We start from the raw sequence: 23,812 nt of genomic DNA on the forward strand, positions 1-23,812 counted from the left end.
TGTCTTCATAATGGCTATTTCTAATCTCACTGAATGGGAGTCTCTTGTTTCAGGTTTTGTCATTTTTGTCACTCTGGTATGTCTTCTTTTGGGAGTTCCCTTCTTAATATATCACATCAGGCAATACTTATGAAGCAATATTCCAAGTACAAGGGCTTCTCCAGAACTTTCCAAGTTCTGAGCTTGGATGCAATTTTGAAGTCAGGCCTCTCAATAACTGATGGATCTGCAGCTTAAAAGGAAAACACATTTCACCTCTGAGGCAAAAGATAATAGTTGCACAAAATGGGAGAATATTCCCTAACTTATTGACTTACTCTCAGATCTGTACTGGCCTTCAGAAAAAAATATTTAGTTGTTTCATACACATAACCCTGCCTTTGTGTCTTTATGGATATGTAAAGGAAGAGTTAAAATAGAAAGACACAGATAGCCATATGTGTGTATTGGAAGTGAAAAAGGAGATTTCTTAGGAGCTGGAAGGGATTTAGTGTCATGGGGAAGATTTCCTGCAGTGCTACTAATAAAACTTACATGTTATATTACAGTAAGGTTCATGTTTTGGGATCTGGTTGTCACTTGAATAGCTTGCTATTTTTTTCATTCTGTGAAATTGATGAAGATGAATGTACCTGGAAAAATTCCACATTGTGGTGGGTTGACCCTGGCTGGATGCCAAGTGCCCACCAAAGCTGCTCTATCACTGTCCTTCTCAGCTGCACAGGTGGGAGAAAATAGAACAAAAGGCTCATGGGTCAGGATAAGTACAGACAGAGATCATTCAAGCCATTGCTGTCACAGGAAAAACAGACTCCACTTGGGGAAATTAGTATATTTTGTTACTAATCAAATAAGAGTAGGATAATGAGAAATTAAACAAAATCTTTAAAATACCTTCCCCCCACCCCTGCCTTCTTCCTGGCCTCAACTTTACTTTATATATTCTCTCCCTCCTCCCCCTCAGTGGCGCAGGGGGATGTGGAATGGGGGCTGTGGTCAGTTCATCACGTTTCTGCTGTTCCTTCTTCTTCAGGGAGAGGTCTCCTCACACTCTTCTTCTACTTCATCTGATGGGAAACAGTCCTCCCTGAACTTCGCCAGTGTGAGTCCTTCCCGCACTCTGCAGTTTTTCATGAACTGCTCCAGTGTGGGTCCCTTCCATGGGGTGCAGTCCTTCAGAACAGACTGCTCCAGGGTGGGTCCCCTGTGGGGTCAGAAGTCCTGCCAAAAAACCTGCTCCAGCTCGAGCTCCTCTCTTCATGTGGCCACAGGTCCTGCCAGGAGCCTGCTCCAGAGCAGGCTTCCCGTGTGGTCACAGCCTCCTTCAAGCATCTACTTGCTCCAGCATGGGGCTCCTCCACGGGCTGCAGGTGGGTCTCTGCACCACGGGTCGGTCCTCCATGGGCTGCAGGGACACATCTACTCCACCACAGTCTGCACCACGGGCTGCAGGGAAACCTCAGCTCCCGCGCCTGGAACACTTCTCCCCCTCTTTCTCCACTAACCTTGATGTCCACAGAATTGTTACATATATTCTCACTTTGTTACTTGAAACTGCTGTTGTACAGCAAGTTTTCCCCCTTAAATCTGTTATCCCAGAGGCCTTATCATTATCACTGATGGGCTTGGCCTTGGCCAACAGTGGGTCCATCCTGGAGTCAGCTGGCAGTGGCTGCATCAGACGTGGGGGAAGTTCTAGAAGCTTCTCACAGAAGCAACCCCTTTAGCCCTGCTGCTACCAAAACCTGGCCATGCAAACTCAATAAAGACGTACAGCAATTCATGTTGCTTGGAGCAAGTTGTTATTAAGTATGATAGAGACTACCCATTTTACAAAAGAGTTTGTTTGTTTTTTTTAATTCTCTCTGCAAAAAGGACATTAGGTACAGTGTCTGTTCCCTCATGACCCCCAAAGATATGCAAATTGCTGAGACCTTCTGATTTCTCAAGGTCAAATCAAACTGAAGGCAATCCTCATCCAACTTAGCTGAGCCAAGTTGTTTGCTTTGGCACTGCTTCCACATCCTAAAAAAGCAGATTTTTTTCTTGCTTGTGGGCAGGTGGTTAGAATACCATATAGAGCTCATTTTTGACTGTCAAGATTGAAATTATTTCTCAGCCAAGGATAGCTATAAGTACATCTGTTAACTATTAAATTGTGGAGAAAAAAAACTTAGCAAAGGTTTAAAATGTAGTTCAGATTTAAGAGAAAAGTAAATCAGACTAACTTCTGTTAAAATGTTTAAAAAGTGATTCCATTATATTCAGAACAAGAAAATTACTGTACCTCTGATAGACCCTTTTCTTAAACCAATGAAGGTTCAACTGCAGTTTGAGCAACAGTAGCATAGGTGATTATTACTAATGTGTCAAAGACTTCAGTAAAACCTGAAATTATTTTTTTATGGTTATACCAGTATGGTTATTAACAACCGTTTGAATACTATATATCAAAATTTGTGTAATTTAATGTTTTTGCCTGTGTTATTGCTAAAGCAAACCTTTTAAATGGGAAGAATGGGAGGTGTTAAGCTGTCTTTGTTTTTTCTTCAAAGACGGTAAATTTAAGAAAGAATACTCTTTATTAGTAGAAGCTTTATGAAGTTTAAGCGATTGAACAGTAATTATAACTCATGCTAATGAACTAGATATGAAATTAACAAATACTAAGTTAACTATTACTTACAGCAATTGTTCTCCTAAGAATTCATTCAGACATCTTCTAAATTTAATTAAAAACTTCATGTGTGAGAGCTAACAGGTCATGAGCTAACAGTCAGTCAGACAAATGAGTCTAAGGATGCTCAAATAAGAAAGAAAAACAGAGATTTACTGTACTTTCCAAATATATGTTACATTATTGACTGCATTTCCTTCCTAGCAAATACCTCTTACAAGGAGTTGATGTAAAATTCCTGATGAGCTAACTGTGCTTTAAATTTGGTTTGAGGATTTCAGGTTTTGCAGTCATTGTTGGAGAGTGCTAGAAGCATTTCAAAGTATTTTTTCCGTTTATATTGTATTAATTTTACACATATCATTACACTTAAAGCTGTTATTTATTTACATAGTCCTAAATCTCCAAAGTGGATTTGTGTTAGTTATTTGGCTTTGTAGGATTGCACAAAAAGATGGAAAATAGTTTTGTTTCAGCATGTCTAGCTAAAATCATTATGTAGTGAAATGAGTGAATGGTAGTTTGTACATTTAGCTCAAGAGCCATATTGCAAATGTAGCACACACATTGGTCTCTTCCTTGCAATTTAGGCAAGAGATTAATTTCTGCAAGATTTGTGTGAGAGAGGGGCAGTATTACTAACTGATTAATTTTGATTATGAAACAATTTTTGCTTTCTTCATAGGAAACAAAACTGCAAGTTTATGATTTTTTGTTCTTAAAAAAAAAGTCAACATAGTCTTTGCAACAGTAATTAAAAATAACCTACTGTCATGAACAAAACACGGCTTTCTAAAGCCAGTAGCCTGGTTTGCTTGCAGGAATAGTTTATTGATCTGTTGTGGAGTAATTCAACAATGAAATTATCTTGAAATTTAAAACCAAAATCAAGTAACAGATGATCGCGTTTACTGTAGCACGAGCTTATTGCTGCATTTCTTTATTAATTCATGCAGTGAAAATCTCAAGTAAAAATTTGTTTTCAAATTTCATGTTCTACAAGATAGTGTTTGCAGGAGTATTGCTAAAGAGCATTCAATTCCCTAGGTAACTGCCCTATGCAAATACTACAGTAACATTTTGAAGGAATTGTTTTAGGAAAATAGATTTTCTTGCTAATCTTTTCTTCGCAAGTATGCAGGTACTTATTTTTATGATATATCTTGGGGTTTTTTTTCTATTGAACCTACATGTGGGAAAAATCAGATGATTTATATAATCCATACATGAAATGACAGAATGTTTTACATTTAACTGCTGAGTTTACAGAGGGCTTTATCCATGTGGTATCATTACTGTCTACTAAAGTACATAATTAGAACTGCAGCTCTTTTTTCTTCCCTATTACCTTAACACATTTATTAACTTTATCAATTTTAATTCTATTTCCTCTAAGTAAAAGCTACTGGTGTACAATCATCTGATTTTTTAAATATGAGAATTTGTACACAATTCCTTTTAATCACTAAGAGAGTCTATTTTTGCATAATTGTAGTATTTTTTTCTGCTTTTTCATGATTATTTCAAGAGTAGAAAAGAAATATGTATTTACTATGTTGTAGAAATAATAAAAAGAACCAATGATAATTACTGCAGTCTGTAATATTTTTCTTTTTGCTTTAGGCCTTAAAGAACACACCATATACCTATGTTAAGCCTTTCTATTTTCCCAGAGTCTCTGAAAATCTCTGCAAGACCTATCCATGTAGACCAATTTTTTTTTCCAATTTTCTTTCTAAATAGTTATTGCAAAACCATTTTTTTTCTTCCTTTTAGTGATTTCCTAATTATAATACAAGAGGAGATTATTTGTAGGTAGGAGATTTTTTCTGATCTGAGAAGGAGTCACCGACTGGCATTTGCCGTATTATTTTCCTGATATTTATAAGGTAATCATGTCAGCAGAATTAACGTTCAAATCCCTTCACCTTTCTGGGTGAAATTCAGTCTTGTGCATGAAGTCTGTAAAGGTACAAAACTTTATTTTATGTATTCAAGAGGATGAATGAAAGAGAAAATGAAACATTTTTTTAGCTATTGTTCACCTTTATCACTGATGGAAGTTATCTATTTAATAATTTTCAGAAGTGTCTAATCAATTAATGAATTAATGAACAACTCTTAACCTATATCCTAGAGCATTTTTCTAGTAAAATATATGGTACTTTATAAAAGAAACTATCAATAAAAGCATGGAATCTCAAAACATAATTTCATTGTCCAAACTGTATACCATATTTCTGAAAAAAAAAAAAAAGAAAAAAAGAGAAAGGATTTGTGTGTAACAAATTGGGTTTTTAGTATAATTAAATAGCACCACTATTTCTATTTAAGAAATAATATAATTACCAAATCAGGACAGTTTTACATTTTTATTTTGAATGGCTTAGGATTTTAGTCTTGAATAATATGCAATATGAAACTGTTCTGGAAAAAAAATGAAGCTCTGTCTTTTTTTCTGCAAATTTCTGCTATTATTTTTTCAGCTTCCAAAGAAAGTACAGATAAAAATTCCATTAGAATATAGTAGTGGCATGCTCATCCTTTTAGCTGCCAGAAAAAATGCTGTTTTGAAAAGCACTGGTCAGATTTTGTGACTTGCAAAGTAACTAATTTTAATTTTTACTTGACTAATATCGTCAAATAAGTTAATAACTTTTGAAGATTCCCTATTCATCTAATATTTCATGGTCTCCAGATTATTAATTAGCTTGTCCTTACAACATAATCACCCTCTTCTCCAAGCAAAAGAAACCTCACAAAACCAATTTTTTTGTTTGGATTTGTGAGCATTCCTGATCAGTGCTGTTGCACAGTTCAGCTGAATCTCCCGGTAAAGGTGATTTTTCTCTCTCCAGTTGATTTTTCTTTAGAGTATGCTCCTTCTGCCTCCTGCTCTGAGGGTATATCTTCCAGAGAGTGAAAAGCCATGAGTAGCTGGAGGCAACAAGATAGATCAAAAGTCTGTTTCTATCTATGGACAGACTTGTTTATTCTAAACAAAATAAGAGGTATCACTATTCGTAGTCCCATCTGTAAATGCTTCATCGTGGTAATAATTCAGCATGCGTGACAGTTGCCAGCTGGGGTTAAACTAGAACAACTTCTTTGCATGAATGATTGCAGAATAACAGGTCCCATCTGAAGGAAAGCAAAAGTATGTGGTAGAAGGCAGACTGGCATTAAGAAAATGACAGCTACTTGGGGAACTAAATACAGGAATTTTGCATGCTCTGCACCTCAGCTTTAGGACTCATCTATAGTTTGTCATTTTTGTAATATTGGGACATGCTGAGGCAGTATGATTTTCTGTGGAGAATGGCTTGAATCATCAGTGTCATTTTTTTTCATCACTTGGCCTTCTAGAGATTTCCTTTAAGTTTATCCTGTTTAGCTTGTTACAGCTGACAAAATCCTACCCCCAGGACATAATCATTGCAGGAATATAAGCTCTGAATGTGAGGCCTGTTCAGATACACCAGAGTATTTTTGATGAGTATCTAACACTACCACAGAAGAAAAGCATTCTCCATACAATATGTGACTGCAATATGTGTTCACTACTATTTACCCGAGATAAAATCTGAAAGTTCAAAATTTTATTACTACAGAGATAGAAGTAATAATCCCTTAATTCTATTTAACTGAAAAGTCTCTTCTTCCTTTGTTGTGATATGATTTCTGACAAAATAAGGTAGTAAACAGGCCCTGGTAGTGCAACTACCTCATAAAAAAGTTGTTATGTATTTTGAGTAACACTCCTGAAGTATAAAGGATTTTGGTGTTTGTTATTTTAAGCAGAAGTAGAGTAGTATGCAAGGTCAAATTCTAAACTCATAAATACGGGAATTTTCTTAACAAAACATTGAATGTTTTTTAACTAACCATTTTTTTTCAATTGTCTTTAGAACCATTGGATACAAAAAGAAGTATGTGAAAGTCCCACATGGTCATATTTGGGTGGAAGGGGATCACCATGGACACAGCTTTGACAGCAATGCTTTTGGCCCCGTAAGTTAATTCTCTATATGTCACTTTATACTTTGCAACTAAAAAGCTGTATATGTCTATTGGGTCATTTGTGAAACACAGCAAGTGTGAATTTATTGTGATTGTTTTATTATTTTTTTGAGAATTACTAGACTTTATAAAATATCTTGGTCAGTGGATATTGAGTTTGTTCTTAGCTATTCTAAAACGAATAGAGACTTCTTTTAATTCACCCCATGGAAAGAAAAGTGGTAGAGATTTTAGATTTGGAGGGATACACTGTAACAGTATCCAGAGGCCAAGCCAACTCCCTGTAGCTGACAGATGCTCCCTGAGGACATGTTGCCAGCTGATGTAATTTGGAATGTTACCCTCCTGGGAGCTTGGTCTTGCTTTAGCACCAGTGCTGGGATAAAGAATTAGGAAACCATAACTGTACTTACTAAGTGTTAACTCGTAAATTAGTCTGTAGAAAATAGTACAGATATTCCAAAACTTTCCCCAAAATAAATACTTAAATTTTCTTTGCATAGGATCATTTTCATATTGAATGAAAAGAAAACATAACCTGCAAAATCTGTTTCTTGACTGGTAAAAGTGTGCATCTGTTCATCAGGAAGACAGTAAATGCTTTCTCTGCACTCTAGTTTTGGTTTGGTTTTGGTTTTGTTACAGTTTGTATAGATTCTTGTTCTTGTTTTAACTTAATCTAGAATGCAGGAAATAGTTGCATAAGCTGTGTATTCTGCTGGGGAAATACAAATCCTTTTAGCCCTATTCCACATATAGGTTTTTGACATGCCTTTAAGAAAGAATATTCTTATAATATTATTTTAAAAAACACCATTTGTCACAGGGAAGTTGTCAAGGCTGGATTTTCTACTCTTATGCATTTCATATCTATTTCATAAAGAAGTCACCCCACAGACTCTAACTGAATTAATAACAACAAGGACTTTATGAGTTTGTCTGGCTTCTGGAAGTTTAGCCCAATTATTAACTTGAAATAATTTGTTCTGAGGAAAAAATGCAAAATTGGTTTGGAATGTGTGATATCAGTGCCACTCTTGGTTTTTTCTCACTTATTTTGTACTTGTATTTCTTACTGTTTTTCATTATTGTTTTCCTGCTACTATTTTCTAAGATTTCTAACATCTGGCTTTGGAGGTTTTTTCCTGTAGAATCTAATTCAGATATCTCTTTCCTCCCTTAGTAGGCTTTTCTCTGTCACTCTTTGTTCCCAAGATAAATCTTAGCCATAAAGCCACTAGTCTTCTTTTTACTTACAAATATATTGCCAATGTAGACTCAGAGCATAAAGAAACTTTAGCAGTTGGACATTGGTTTCAGATTTACAGCAGCTCACACAGGAATTTTTACAAGGTAAAATCCTCAAGGTAGTCACTATGCAGTTTTCATGCAAGATAGCATGTTGGGCTAAATCTAAATACCATCAGATTTTGACTTAATCCACAACTGTTTATAAATATTAGTAAACCACCTTCACTAGGCTCTGACCTCACATTAGTTAGCAGTTGTTAGCTAACATCAGATAGTACGTCACTTTTCGTATAGCAATGGCTGTACCATTTGAGAGCTGGTAGTACAGTTTTTGACAGTGAATTCTTTATCTTTCTGGAGGAAGAATGACCTTTATATTGCTTTGATGAATACATTGTGGGCAAGTCAGCTGTAAATAGGTATTTTCCTCTGAAATTAAATTAGAACAGCAATCATTGAATGCAGGCAGAAGAGATCACAGGGCTGGAAACTAGCTTCAGAATAACAAAATATAGAAATTTTTCAACTGTAGAAGAAAATGAAAAGTGTATTTAGAAGGACATGCTGTATTCTAGGTTCTTTTCAATTCTACATATGTAAGATTTCAGGTTACTGGGGAATTTTCTACGCTTCTGTGTGCTTTACTCTGGAGATCACTTGCACAAGGGAATTAAAAGATTAAAATTACTCTCCTCAAGCCATTCTTAAAAAATTTTCTCTCATAAGACTGTAGTAGTTGTAAGGAACAGACAGCACAATGGTAAGATGTGGACATGTTTTTCTCACTTCATTAGTATATAGATCACTTAAGAGATTAGGTTAAACATTCTCTGTGTCACAATTCTGACTTTTAAAACTAGATGTGTTTTCTTTCATCAGAATATTCACTAAAAATAGTGGGTTTTAAGTGGATTATGTTGTAGGATATGATTTTTTCAGCTTTCATATGATCTTATAGTAGAAAGACATTTATAGACATTTATAGTGTAGACTCAATAACGTTTTGTAGATGAACTTAATGAGTTACATGGGGCATAAAAGGAAATTATGGGAAACCAGATTGAGAACAGATGTTAGAATAATTTTTTCTCTTGAAGAATAACAATATGTGTAATGGCCTAATGGGTTAGGTTGGTAAAGCAAAAACCCTGATACCAATCAATTTCTAAATTAGATGCACCTTTGGAGAGATATGAATTTCTAGGCTGTAAAACCCGGGCAAATTAAATTATCTTTATTTAGTTCATAAACATTTCATAAAATAAATTCTGTCATGTTGCGTTATTGCATGGGTTTATAGGACTAAAATTAGATTTTTAAGGAATAGACCAATATTTTCCTGAAGTGTGTAAATAAAATGAATATGTTTCAACTAAGATTTGTAAAGGTTTAATATTTCCTTTCTGCTTAGTCATGTCTTCAAATGAAATTAATACCTTAACTGATATTACAAAAAATAACAGGGCATCTATGGTAGTGCTGAATTAGAAATGCTATTAATTCTCTATGTGATCAAAACTTAAATATCAATTACCTTTCCAGAGTATTGGACTAAATTAATTAGTTCATGGCTATTGTACATTGTCTTTTTTAAAAAATGCCTTGTCTAATACTGAATGGCAACTGTTATATAATACTATTGCTGATGTTTGAAAATATTTCAGCCATTCATAATACTAAAAATAGCTCTTTTGAATAAAAGCCAATAAATACTCAGAGAACTTGCATATTTTTGCTACTTTTTAAGGGAATAAAAAATTACATCCTTCTGTTTTTTGTTTTTTTTTTCAATTACCTGGACTAGAATAGAGCTTTCTATTAAATTGACTGTTGCTGGTTTTAAATTCTGAATGAAGCGATGTTTTAATGATATTACCTTAGCATTCCTTATTTGGCATACTACAGGAATATGATAATGAATAGCTTATGTAATTAAGATACCCCTTTTTAAAGTTTCTTCTTTTTGTTCTCAGTTCAGGTAATTTTCCTGTTTTGGTGGGCCTTTATGCTATGAAGTTGTAGTTCAAGAGCACAGGAAATATAAAATTAATGCTCTTGGCAATGCTTCTGCTTTCTTAGATCAGAAATGCAGGAGACATTATAAATAATTGGTGAAGTATTAAACTCTGCTGCTTCAAATTTCTTAAAGATTTTAGAGTGTTAACTTTATGCCATAAAAGTAAAGTGACAACTTATATTCTATGTTCAATATTCTGGCTAAATCAAGGGAAAAGTTATTATAAACTGTTCTTTACTTGGATTAAATGTTTAGAGCTGTCATCCAGCAGAATGCAGAGGTAGTTTTGCAACCAACATGTGAGGGTATCTAAGAAACAGTGTATTAGGGAGGATTCGAGCATACTGAAATCTTGAAACCATGACAGCATTGCAAGCTCAACAAAACTGAAATTTATTACCAAGAGGTGGCCAACAAAACAAACAAACTCAAAAGGGAGGAAGGAGGAGAGAAATAAGCCCCCAGCACGACCTCCCCAGTTCCCCAGCTGTTGCCCATAAAGTTATCTTACCGACCTAGCATGCCTGTAATTACCAATAGCAGAAGCTGCATCCTTGGAAAGTCAGTAAGTTCACATATCGGCAGGTGTCCCATCCAAAGGCAACATTATCCTTGATGTGAAGCTATCTCTCCTCCAAGAAAGTACTGTCTACTTTTATACAATTAGCTGAGTGACCTCAGCCTAGGCAGGTGTGGTCATCACCTCCCAGCCAGAGGCCCTCCACCCTCCGTCCCACCCCCTTGGTTATGTAAGTGCATCTCTTCTGTGCCTGCGCCTGCACACTGCTCTCAGGGGGGGCTTTTCCAAATGAGTCTGGGGGCGTTACTTCATCACTATAGTCTTCAATTTCTTCTTCAAGCGACCTTGGAGGATGATTAGTCAATCACGGAACACCAATTAAATATAGTTTATACAAAAACTCCCTTCAAGGACAAAGTTCTCATTTTATCAGTGCTTGTTTTCTCCTAACTTGGCAGGGAAAGAACAAAACTTTCACAGGTGGCTGGGCCGAACACAGACCAAAAGTATCAGTGTAATTAACCCCTGATACAAACACTTATTAATAATTGTATACAGTAACTGTTATATTCCTGGATGTACACACATGCAGTGAAAAGCATTCTATAATTTAAAAAGAACAAGGCCAATTTTATCTTATGAAGATTTCTTTGGTAAATATAATACTCTAATTAGTACATTTAGATGTTTCCAAATGCCTTCAAGCTGGGGATATGAACGAGCTTTATAAAACTAGGGCTTGAAGTCAATGGCAGTCCTTGGGCTGTCTTGTAAAAAAATCTGAATAAAAGGTCATTAAAGTCAATGAGAGATTTCTATTGGCTTTAATGGCTTCGGATGAGGCTCTTTAAGAGTTAAGCTTCACAATCCAGTGTAAGGGCAAAAAAGGCTATTATTCTCCTAATCTTCCTGGGGAACACAGGTAGGTTGAGTACCTTGTCAAAAACGTATTTTTGGCTCAGCCACATCCCTATCCTAGTCCTTTTACTAAAAATATGTCTATTTTTAATGTGTTTACTCTCAAAACAAAATCTCATTGAACCTGAGCCTAGCTTTTTTGTTTACATAACTTTTACATTTGTGAACTTCAAATAGTAAATTGCTTGTAGCCAGCGTTACTGTACAGGCTGTTTTTATGATTGTCTATATAATTATAATTGTCTATTATAATTATAATTATTTTTAGATTGATCTAGTATTTCTCCCTGTAACTACTGTTAGTGAATACTAGTTGCAGTACTCAAAACCAGAAAATATGAACAGTTCATTAGGCAGTAATTTACACTGAAATATGGTACTTCTAGTGAAGTGCGGTGGTAAAGGAAACATTTGAACTATGAGATCTGCAGCTTGTGAGAGTAGCTCTGCTTCAAATGCTCTGCTGTCTTCTAAGGGAGGTTCAGAGGAAAGTTGCAGGAAGAAATGGATCTCTTTTTGTGGTTCTCACATAACAGCAAACAAAGAATGCCACATGCCCTAAAAGCCCACATCATCTTGGTGATGATCTTGCCATCACTTTGGTGATGATCTTGCCATAAGCTTTCATATATGAGCTATAAACTAGTGCAAGAATTACATATCTCCCTGAAATAGAGCAACCTCTAAGGCAAAAGATGGGAAGACATTAACAACTCACAGCAGTGTGCTGAAGAGCACCACGTTAAATTGCGCACTAAGCCATATAGGTAGGGCACACCTCCCACAGAGAATTCTGCCAGGCCTCAAGTATACCTGCTGCCCCTGCTTGTGTCCCCATACTCCAACCAACCTTTTGAAGAGGCTTAAGATAAATAGTTTCAATAGCACCAAACCTATTTTTTTAGTTTACACCAAAGTCAAGAGGCGATAGTCAAATGTGGCAATAAAAAAGTGTGATTTTAGCAAGAAAACACTTATCTGTGCTTACACTCATAAAGTTAATGTAGATGAGGAAAATGGTGATGACAAAGTAATCAGTGAAGGCTGGGAATGACCTACTGGGGACTTGTCTGCATTACTTTGCTAGCTAATGATGCAGATTCTTCTGTTTTCTTTTTGCTACGGCTCCCACCAGCACTAGCACCTTCACTCCACTGTATAAATGTAGTCTTGGAGAGCAGCATGATTCTTATGGGATCAGAGACATTTCTAGTTTTGAGTATTAAAGAAGAAATGAAGCTATGTTTAAACAGGATGTGTAATGGAAATATGCACTAAAAGCCATTCCATAATATTTATCTCTGGCCACTGGCAAAAATAAAATAGGTAAAATTGTTTATAATCAGAAAAAAGACTTTGCATATGGAGCATGAAGTTGCCAGTAGTAAATAGCATGCATGCACAGCTTGAACTTGTAAAAATCTATGATGAATAAAATGGATAGGACATTATGTGTTATGACTGATGATAAATAAACCTCGAAGGGTAAATATGCTTGTCCCTTTTGAGAGAATATTATATATGAGATGCAAATTGGGATGGTGGCTTTTCTATGGAGAATGACAATTTACTCCAGGAGTTGCTGAAGGGGAGTCTTGATAATAAGATTGTGTGGCCTGACTGTCCATTAAATTATCCTGACTAACTGAATTTGCGGTATAGGAAATAAAAAGTCCCCTATAGCTGTCCTAGTTCTTTTGAAAAGTAAAATATTTAGCCTGACTCTAGTCTAAACCAATGCATAAAAATTAATCTTTCAAACAGCCTGACTATCACCATGTGACTAAAAGCTCTCAGTTAAGGCTACTCTATTTCTTGGCAATGGAAAGTCAGCTTTTTGTTTTAGTTATGTCAAATATTAAACATTTAAGGCATTCTTGCTAATTTTCTCTGTTACTGTACTTGTAAGTGTAACTTATTTAGCATTGATAAAACTTCATTCATTTTGTTTATGGAACTGATTTTATGTAATATATTCAAGTACAATGAATTATTAATGCAAATATTTAATATTTCTGAATGCAAGTGCCTTTAAAGAATTTTTCAGCCACATTGGAAAGAACGGTAGTCTGAGCAGTCTATACCTGTTCTTGACATCACTTATATTGAAATAAACTAGGAAAAAAAAGTTGAAACAGTGTTAGATCAATTTAATGAAAGATTACAAGAAATCAGAGAGCTGTCAGTATCATGCAATCATTTTTAATTAATTTGAACAGCTCTGCATTCAAATATAATCATTTGCCAAACCCTGTATACCCCTTCATCAATTTCCTTACAGTTCTATTTCTCTCAAGTTACAGCTTGAAATATCCTTTTATTTGATAATCACTGCAGAATTTTTAACATTATATTGCCTATATAGAATCAAATAGATTAATTGTTTTAATGGAAATGAGGCACAAAGGAATCTAATCTTTGCTGACTTCTTTATGGTTTAATTCTATAGGGAATTTTGATTCATGCTGGCATTCATATTAAGATTTGCCAGGACATCATTTAAAAATCCATTTAATGATATTTCTTTATATTTTTACTTCCTTGGACGTGGATTATTGTCAAAGTTCAGTCACTGATTACTAAAATAAAGTTCTAAATGTTACTTTGCAGAATTATAGGAAATTATTATCTACCTGATTCCATTTTTGGATAAGATAAATGCTTTGGTGTAAAAAGTGCTCATCTCATTAAAGGTCACAATCCTAAGAAAAGACTATTTTACTGTAGCACCTTGTTTACATGACTGCACACCATATTGGGAGGTTAAAATGTGTATTTATGTGGCAATAAATGTGCAGACCAATGCATATTTATTATATATGTTTAAATAAACATATTATGTATGTTTATTTAATTTAGGAGCAAAACATTATTGAAACATGATGAGTAATATTAATAGAAATAACAATACTTCTTTAAATTATTTGAGGAAAGTGATTTTTTCCATCTACTCAGGGCATGTGCAGTCAGGAGTATCCTGCTTTGGAGATTCCCTGCACAAGTGTTGCCATAACATATGGAAATGAGCCCCATGAAAGGTCCCTGTGAGGGAGCTGTAGCACACAATGCAGAGTTTCCAAAACAGGGCTTGTTCGGCCTTGAGCAGGGAAAGATGCCAGGAGAGCTCACAGCTGGCAGGGACAGACTCTTCTCAGAGATGCAGAGTTGTAGGACCAGAGACAACAGGCACAGCAATGGAAATTCTGCATAGATATTGGAGTATTTAGATTTATATTGTGAGGAAGATATGCCCTGGTTACTGAGAAAGTTTGGAAGATCTCCGTTCTTGGAGATAGTAAAAAATCTGACGACAGAATCCTAAGTAACCTAAGATGGCCCTGCTCCAAGTAGGAGGTTGGACAAGATGACCTCCAGATGTCCTTCCCTACCTATATGTTTCTGTATGTATAAGAAAACAATTTTTATTTCATCAGTAAAATGTTCTATTTAGGACTGTACAGGGCAGTAAACTAACAAAAGTTATGTGTTAATACCAATGGAATCACATTTATCAAGAGTAGGAAAATAGTAGTTTTATTTTCTATGGTAATACTTTTCTGTTGCTGCAGTCTCTCAGAGGATTATCAAGGGCATCAGATTGCATTTCAGATTGTGCAAAATGTTTTTTGCAAACCTTTATTTGTATTCCCTCTGTTCTAAAAGGAATAGTTTGGAAAGTATGCTAGGTAGTATGAATTTTCCTAACTTGGCCAAGTTTAAAATTCAACCTGAACAGAGAAGAAAAATTTTTCTTGAATCCCATATTATTATATTAACAGCACATACTTTTTTTTCTTTTAAGCAGTACTTCAAACTTTATAGCTGTGTTATGGAGCAAAAAGAAATATTTAATTTGAGCTAGATCACTAGGATCCTGATCTTGCAAACATCTGTATATATATAGTTTTATGTCTACAAGTTCTTAATAAAGTCAAGGGATGCATGATTCAGATGGCTTCTTTTGTTTATGTTGTTTCTTTTCTCTTTCCTTTATTTTGAAAGACTTAATGAATAAAGCACCCCAGTTTAAACTGAATCATTTCTCTGATTCTGGTGTTGACAGCTATTTCAGTAATACATTAAATTTTTAAATAGTCAGAACTTTTGCTATTAAATAATTAAATTGCTGATTGTTATCCAAACCATCAAAGCATTTTCCAAACTATATATGCTTTTTTAAAAAAAATACAATCATAATGGACAATTATTTTTTTAAGAATTCAGACTATTAAAGTATAGAGATAGTGGTCTTGCCAGAGAAACTTTCAGATTGATAGCAGAATTTTAAAGTTATTTGTTCTCCCTCTCACTGCAGGAGAGACAAGTAAGAATAATTCTTGAGAGGTAATTCCCATAGAATGTTACATTTGGTGAGAGGAATAATGCTTACTAACAGAGGAATAAATATGTTTGCAAAACAAACCATAAAATATATTCCTCTTTCCTTGATTGCTAATTCAGATAATGTTATTTAATTAAAGTTGGATATAGTTATTTCAATTTACTTGCTCTGAGGATTTGGGCACTGCAGATTAGCTTTTATTAGGGCTTGAAATTTTATGTTAGTTTCAATTAAGAGCTACTGTGAGTCAGTGTCAAATTCAGGAACCAGCACAGTTTTAATTCTCCTCTTGTCAACTTTGAGATTTAGAAAAGAGTTGTGTACAATAGGAAAATTGGTATTAGTAGCAGCATGAAATAGCAAAAACTCCGTGGTACTTCCTGTGCTTCCTCTTCCACTTAGGCACCGTTTATGCAGTTATAACATATGTCCTGATGGAATTAATGAAAATATGTTCAATTGCATTTGATGCAGAACAGAAATCTCCCATCAGGTGACTTATAGCTTCCTATGGTCATGAGGACAAGTCCCATGTAATCTTTTGATTGTAAACCTTGGTACATAACAATGCCTGCAAACTGACAGATCTGTAACTCAATATCACATTTTCTGATTGCAAAATTGCATTTTTCTCCCAGGGCATCTATCTCAATGTGATTTTAATGAATGCTGTTCTGAAATATGTATGTATTAGAGCTTATACCAGTGCTGTCTCTTCGTCCTTGCAATGTATCTTCTTGAAGCTGAGAGACCAGATTACAAGATTTAGATGTTAATTTGTAAGCCTAATATTTGTGATATATCACTTGTTGAAATGAGGGAAGAAGGAAACCAAGGTAGTAGTTAACATGATGTGATAATAAGATCTGATATTTCTTTCCTACTGAAGATATAAATCTGAAGATGACGAAGAATTTGCACTTTACAGCATGGATCATGGATCAATAATTGATCAATAATCAGAAAGAATGAGGAAGAAAGGAAGGAAAGAGAAATCTACTATTCCACAAAATAATACTATCACTTCTGGTGGAAGTAATGGAATTTTAATAACAAAAATATTTGCAACATCAGTCAAAGTAATAAGAAACAAAAGAAGTCTTTAAGTATTCTGTGATGGTAAAATGAGTTATCAGGTATTTGCTGAAAGAGTCACTCCATTGTGTTTCTTAACAGCATAGAAAATGGTCCCGAAAACAACTGCTTTACAGCCATTGGATTGATGTATGTGGAGTGGTACCTATGCAACATTGCACATTGTTAGAGCTTATTAAAAACTTTAGTCAATGTTGACAGAGTTATTATTCGTAGAATATAGTTTTGACTTGGTACACAACTGAGTTAGGAAAGCAAAGAGCAAGAAACCTTCCCAATTTTACTTTTGGATCCTATTAGCAGGACTCAGGTTTTTTATGGTTTAGCCACAAAATTTTAAAGCCAAAAGCTCAGCTTCCTTCCACTAAAAATACGCAAAAGAAATAACAGAAAATTTAGAAATCCTATCTTTCTATCAGTTTAATATTTTAAATTCTGTATTATGCCCAATCATATTCACATATTTTCATATTATGCAAATTATAAATCAGTTTTAATTTGCAACTTTTTAAAAGCCAGGATTTGTATAATTTAGATGCCAAAATAACAGACTCTGGACTACTCTATAACAGATGTGAAACTGTTATCCAACATTGAATTTTGGCCATATACATGCTATATCTAATGAAAGCCAGGGGAAGCCTATGACCAAAACAAGGTGTAATACACTGAAAAAGGAGAGGGATCAGAAGAAGTAACTACATACAAAATTCTCCATGACTGTTCCTTGGCAGGTTATGACTCCACCTATTGCAGTTACTACCTTGACATCTTGGTGTCTTTGGCAGGTAGAAAGCACACCAGATGATGTTTTTTACAATTTTAGTGATTAGGTGCAGGCATTCCAGGATCCTTTTTTTTTTTTTAAAAAGACTTTTATAATTCTGTCACAATCATGAGACACTAATTGAAATTTGTTCTTCAAAATGTTGCTAAAGTAGGTTTCCACACATAGGATAAGCTGGAAATACCTGTGTTACTCTTCCAGGCTGACTAGTACAAAATATGAGCATGCACTTTGGAATGAAAGTACCCATGCTCCCCCAAAGGTTCCTAATATTGCTGCAGTTGCTGTGTTCTCTGTATTCTCAAGCTGCAAAGAGATATAACACTCCTCTTTGACAAGCCCAATATACTGTTTTCACTTGCATATGTATTGTTTTCTAGTAAGTCCTGTAACACAGGACTTGGGAAAATGCTTCATATTTATGACATCTGTACTCAAATATGCTGTTAAGCTGTATCCATTTTCAGCTGTTATGTATTATCAGAGTAATTTTGGAGGCCCTCACAGTTTTACTTGTTTCAATGAAAGCGTAAGGTAACAACTCAAAACATTCTTTAGTTAACATAAGATCTGATTATAGTTAGTTAATGGAGCCATGTAGAGAGTAAGTCTAATCTTCCCAGTTATTAAAATGTTTGCAGTGTGAGAGTGAGTTCTTGTTCACATCAATTTTCAAAGTATACATTGTACTTTCAATTAAAGAGTTTAATAGTATTATATAGCAATTAACTGTTAAATGACAAGTATTTAGATTGAACAAGACAAAAAATGCTAATGAAGAGCACAGCCTTCATGCTTACATTTAATGACGTGAGTTAGGAAGAAATGTCTTTTATTCACTTTGTGTCCCATTCAGGATTGTCTTACATCTTTCTATATTACCATCTACTGTTAGTTTCTCTGAGAGAATTTTTCCTGTAAATTTTTCATAAGTATTTTTCTAATGTCACAGTATCTCAGTTTCGAGAAGCAGCAGTGGTAAATGCATTTGTTTAAAATCTACAGTTCGTACTTTCCTTATACTACTGACCGATCAGAAGTGCTGCTGTTGTTGAAGTCAGCAACACTATTAGCCCCATTAGTTGTACACATACCAGTGCAAAACAGGTATGTTTGTACAATGGAAACTAGTTCAAGAAATGAATTTTAGCACATAAGTTAGAAATGTCTGTATTTCTCTAACCAGAAGCAAACCTAACTTTAAAGCAGCCTTATAGCTGTGAAGCTTGAAGTCTACTCAGGGCTACGATTCTTGTCCTCCTAAACTCTTTAACATTCCAGGAAGATTTCCAAAATCTTTTCCCCTACTGCATTAATTTAAAGCTCCATTTTTATTATTTTTTCAGAGAGGGAGAGAATTTCAGCTACTGCCTTAGATCTAGTGTAGATCCAGCTACCACAAGTCCAAGAGCAATAGGGCTGCAAGCACGTGGAGGCTGCGTGGTGCTGGTTTTATTTGCTCTGAGCTCCTGTGGCTGCCCCTCCCCAGGTTGGGCTTCAGGTCTCCCAGCCATTAGGGGTTTGAGGGGGTGTAGTGTGGGGCAGTGCTCCTGGTGTGCCAGTGACTGACAGCTGCACTAAAGGCTCTTAAGGAGGCAGAGTATGGGGGACAAGGAACCGTTCCACCTGCTCTGCCCCCCCCCCAAATTGTTTCAAGCCAGTAATAATTTTGATAACTTTTTTCCAGTCCCTCACAGCATCTCACATAATAATAGAAGCAAACCTTGCATTTCCATTGTAGCAGTCATCTCATGTTTGAACTATATCTTTAAAAAAGAAAATAATAAAAATACTGTCTTGGTCATTTATATTTGCATTTACATGCAGTGTGGTTTGTATGGAGAGCCTTCTTTCCCATCTGTGTTTCAGTTTGCAGTTTCAGGAAGTACAGCAGCCGGATGTAAGTCATTCACTCAAAAAGAAGAAAATTATAATGGGATATCTATCTTCCCTGCTTTGCTTTCAGAGTTCTCTCCTGGCGCATTTTACACAAATTAATTTGACAGTAACAAAACCTAAAAAGGTATTTGGATTACTTCAGCAATAAACTAGCAACAGAACCATGTCATTTCAATTTATCACTTGCCTTTAAGTGTGTGAAATCTTAGTTCTTCATCACATTGCAATAGATCGCTTATATATAGAAAAAAAGCTGCAGACTTCACAGAGAGGAAAAAAAAGTTGTCAACTGCCAGCTGAGCCTTCACATTCTCCCTGACTTGCAAATTTTTTTTTGTTGAATCTCACAGTACCTGAAGTAGAACAGCATAGTAACCTTAGTTTTACCCCTGTTACTGTGTCTCAAGTTATTAGAGTTTTATCCATCAAAAAGAGCTCTGGCCCAAACAGCACACTGGGGCTTTGAAATTATAACCTGAGAGGCAAATCCTGTGAAACTAAACTAAACTTAAACAGCTAGCTTTTACCCTACTAACTTAAATGTCTGTTTCTTGGTACACTGAAGAAATCTACTGTATTTCCAGGGTTACACAGAAAAAGAATGCATCCGCTTACCTTATTCAATGAGATTTGCACAAAGATTTTGAAAAATATTTAAAAAAATATTTAAAATAAAATAAAAAAAATTGTTAAAAATGGAACTTTGAAGATTTTCCTGTGAAAAGTTCTACAGAAACAGAAAAGCTGAGGTAGGCTAGACAGATGATATGTTATAAAGTAATTATTAAACAAATAGCAAATATTCATTTAGTGCTGTTACCTCTAGGTAGGTCCACTGATAATGTATCTCTTGTTTGTAAGGTCAGAAACATATAAATAGAATTTCTTCTAATATTGCAAATCTGAAGTTTTGCCTTTCTTGTCAAAATATCTGAGGTCAGAGCAGACTTTATTTTTTCAGAATCCAAGATTTAAAGAGAATGATTGATCTATTGAAAATCTGACTTGATTTATTATGCATAATTAAAGAACTAGAACACTTCATCTAAAAAAACCCAGTGAAGAAATTCTTCCAACTCAATGATAAATATCTATGTCAAATGAATGTACTAAAACAACAGTATAAATCTAGATTTCAAATTATATTACTTTTTTACAACAAGAAAATAATATGCTGCCTTCTGTAGCACGTAATGGTTTCATTATTGATCATTATGATCTTGTCCTCTTGATAGTGTCTTGTGCAGTAACCAAGAATAATGATACAAATCTAACCGTAGTATTACACCTTTATACTCAACAAAACATTGATACATTGGATAAAAATGAGGTTTGATTATTCTTCAGAGGCTTTTTCCTTGTCAGAACAGATAGGTACTTTTTTCTGAATAGAAAACAGGGAGAAATAGTTCTGTTTACCGGAACTAGAGATAGTAGCAGATACCAGTGATATCTGGAAAAGATTCTGTTATCTCAGGAATAAAAACATTAAGTTTATTCTTCTTTCAGAATTCCACTTAAAAGTCTTTATTCGTAGCTCTCTAGAGAAGGTCCCAACTGACATTTAAATGCATGTATTTTTAAATGAGATTCATAAGGGACTAAATCTATCTGTTTCCTATGGAAAAAAAAAAATAGAGAAATGCTTCTTATAGGTTTTGAAATAAAAAAAATTAAAATATGTCTTTAAAATGGAATGATTCCAGCTTTCTGGACAGTAATTTTAACTTTTCATAGAATAAGTGTTACATAGCATTAACGACAGGTAGGTGTAGATTTCATGTCTTTCTGCAACCAAAGGAAAACTCAACATTTGTTTCCCATTAAATCTGGAACAGGATAAAAGATGCTGCATCTTTTCATCATCTTTAAATTTCAGTAAAAGTGAAAATTTAACTCCAGCATTTAGTGGACTTTCAGTGACAGTGTACTAGTAACATTAAACAATCTTTTGAGAATTTTGCATTAATTTTTCTTTCCTATATAGATATAAAGATACATTCCACTTTTAAAAATAATTATATACTTCTGTTGAGGTCTGGGACATTTGCAATAGCTTTATTACCTAAGTCAGGGGAAAAAAAACAAAAAACCTTTTGTAAACTAGAATGAGTTTATGCTGTGCCTGGTTTGTAGACCTGTATGTTAAAGTATTAAAAACTTGGGAAAAATCTTGTCTCTCTGGGAGTTTTGCCAGAGGTTAGTGAGGTCAGGACTTAAGCCCCCAGCAGGCTTTTCCTACTAACACTGTGCTGCAGACTTATGGCACCACAGACTGTCCCCAGCAAGGAACGGCACAGAGCTCTCCCTGCCGTGCCTTCCTCCAACCCCTGCCATGCTCCATCTGCCCAGGCCTGGCAGAGTCTGCAGAGAAAGAGATCATATCTTTGTCACACAATCATGCACCAGAAGAATCTTGTTCCTGTTTCATATTTAAAGATTTCTTCTGTCATTCTGATGTTGATTTGTGGCACATAAATGCTCCATACATAGATGAAGAGATAATCTTTTCCTTTGTATAGTAAGAACCTGTCCTTCAAACTGCCAGAGTCAGAGGTAGCACTTTGCCAGTAAGGAACATCTCCCAGTACCTAGGGCTAATTCTAAAACTCATTACTGATCCCATGTTTTTACAGTAAGAAAAAGGATTGCATTCCACAAGTGGAATACTTTCCTTTCAGTTGTGGATGTAACAAGCGTTTGTAGTTTCTGAACTGTTCATTGTAATTCACAGCGAAAAATGAAAACAGATAGCAAATTGCAAATACATTTGCAGTTGGTTTAGTTGATGATAGGTACAATTTGAAGCGCAAAACTGTAAACCGAAAAGTCTCTTGGGGTCCTGGGTAATTAACTAGAAATACAGTTAGTGTGGCACTACTAATCCAGTTATATAAAGGGGAAAAACAATTGCTAATAGTAACAACTTTTATTAGGCTACCTGAATAAAACTCACAGAAAGCCTCCTAGCATAAATGCTTTTAAATTTTTTTCCTTTTTTGTTTTTAATTTTAGCATCTTGAATTGTCATTACTAAAAAAAAAATCTATTATATTTTTTTCTGTTTGATTATGTATTTTTTTTATATTTTTACTACTCATTCAGTCCTATCAGTATACACTTCACACTTAGTCACAGACTGAGGTAAGGCTTACAGAATTGTTTGGTGTTAAGTACAAAAGTGTCTTTCAGGCCATGTGAACTTTCATCTAGTTTGATGTCTTACTCATCTTCACTTTCTTCTTCTTTTTTTTTTTTTGAAAATAAGCTGTATGAATACTCATGGCCACATTTTTTCCTGATCATCTGAGCAACCCTAGATACATTTAAAAGGATTTACTCTCATGATGGGTCTCCTGAAAGACATTTCATCTGTCATGCAGCAGCCTTTGTTAGTTCACAGCAGAAGACTCTATAGATTTCTGTTTACATGGATAAAATAGAAAAGAGTTTGGTTTTCTATAATACCTTCTCTATTTCAAGGTATTTCAAAGCACTTGAAAAAACATCCTGACTGAGTTCAATGCTACTGCAGTATGTGAGTAGTCAGTTGCAGCAGCCCTTCAGGACTGCATATTTAGTAACATTATAAAGCCAGACATTTCAGATAGTATAATGATAGAAGGTATGTTGAAAGGATTGTGAAAATGCGTGCGAGGGATTTCGCAGTGGGAAAACAAGCAAACTGACAAAACCATCAAAAACTATGTGACAGGCATAGCATGTTTTAAAACATTTTCCTCATATATAAAAGATGTAAAAGATTATATGATTGCAAGATGTTTCATGCTGAAGATATTTTCTTGTTTAAAGAATCCCTGCTCTGTGAACTGAGTTCATATAAAACTTTCAAGATCACCAAAAATATAACTAGCATCATGTTGTGCTCTTAGCCATTTCTGAAGAGAAGACAAAGAAGCAAAGCACTGCAGATATTGAATTATTTTTCATTACTAAATGTAGCAATTCCCATATGCTTTAGAGAGTATAAACTCTCTATAAACTCCATATAGATTTGGCATTGCTAATGTGCGTTGTTTACCTTTTTGTGGAGCTGAAACTTGACAACTGTCAAATTTGCACCTTTCCTCCACATTAATCTCGCAGTATACATATTGGTATATATCTATCTATCTATCTATATCTAATGATTTCCTTCTTGGTTGTTTTGACACATTTGTTGAATTCCTAGTGTTCGCTTTCAAGTGCAGGCTGATAGACCGTCCCAAGGCAAACGCTGTGGTCAGCAGCACATCTGAAATGTGTATGTGCTGCTCTCATAGTAG

The 23,812-nt window shown here is 34.9% G+C and overlaps 1 protein-coding gene across 1 annotated transcript in view; it reads left to right on the top strand.

Annotated features, from left to right (window-relative positions):
* Window positions 1-23,812, top strand: part of IMMP2L (inner mitochondrial membrane peptidase subunit 2) — a 421,899-nt gene that overhangs the window by 321,875 nt on the left and 76,212 nt on the right. Inside the window, exon 5 of the mRNA XM_017817873.1 lies at window positions 6,586-6,688. Coding sequence (XP_017673362.1) covers window positions 6,586-6,688 — 103 coding nt within the window. The remainder of the gene's footprint in view (window positions 1-6,585; window positions 6,689-23,812) is intronic.

The sequence above is a fragment of the Lepidothrix coronata genome, unplaced genomic scaffold (genome assembly GCF_001604755.1).
Source record: "Lepidothrix coronata isolate B3197 unplaced genomic scaffold, Lepidothrix_coronata-1.0 Scaffold63, whole genome shotgun sequence".
NCBI lineage: Eukaryota > Metazoa > Chordata > Aves > Passeriformes > Pipridae > Lepidothrix > Lepidothrix coronata.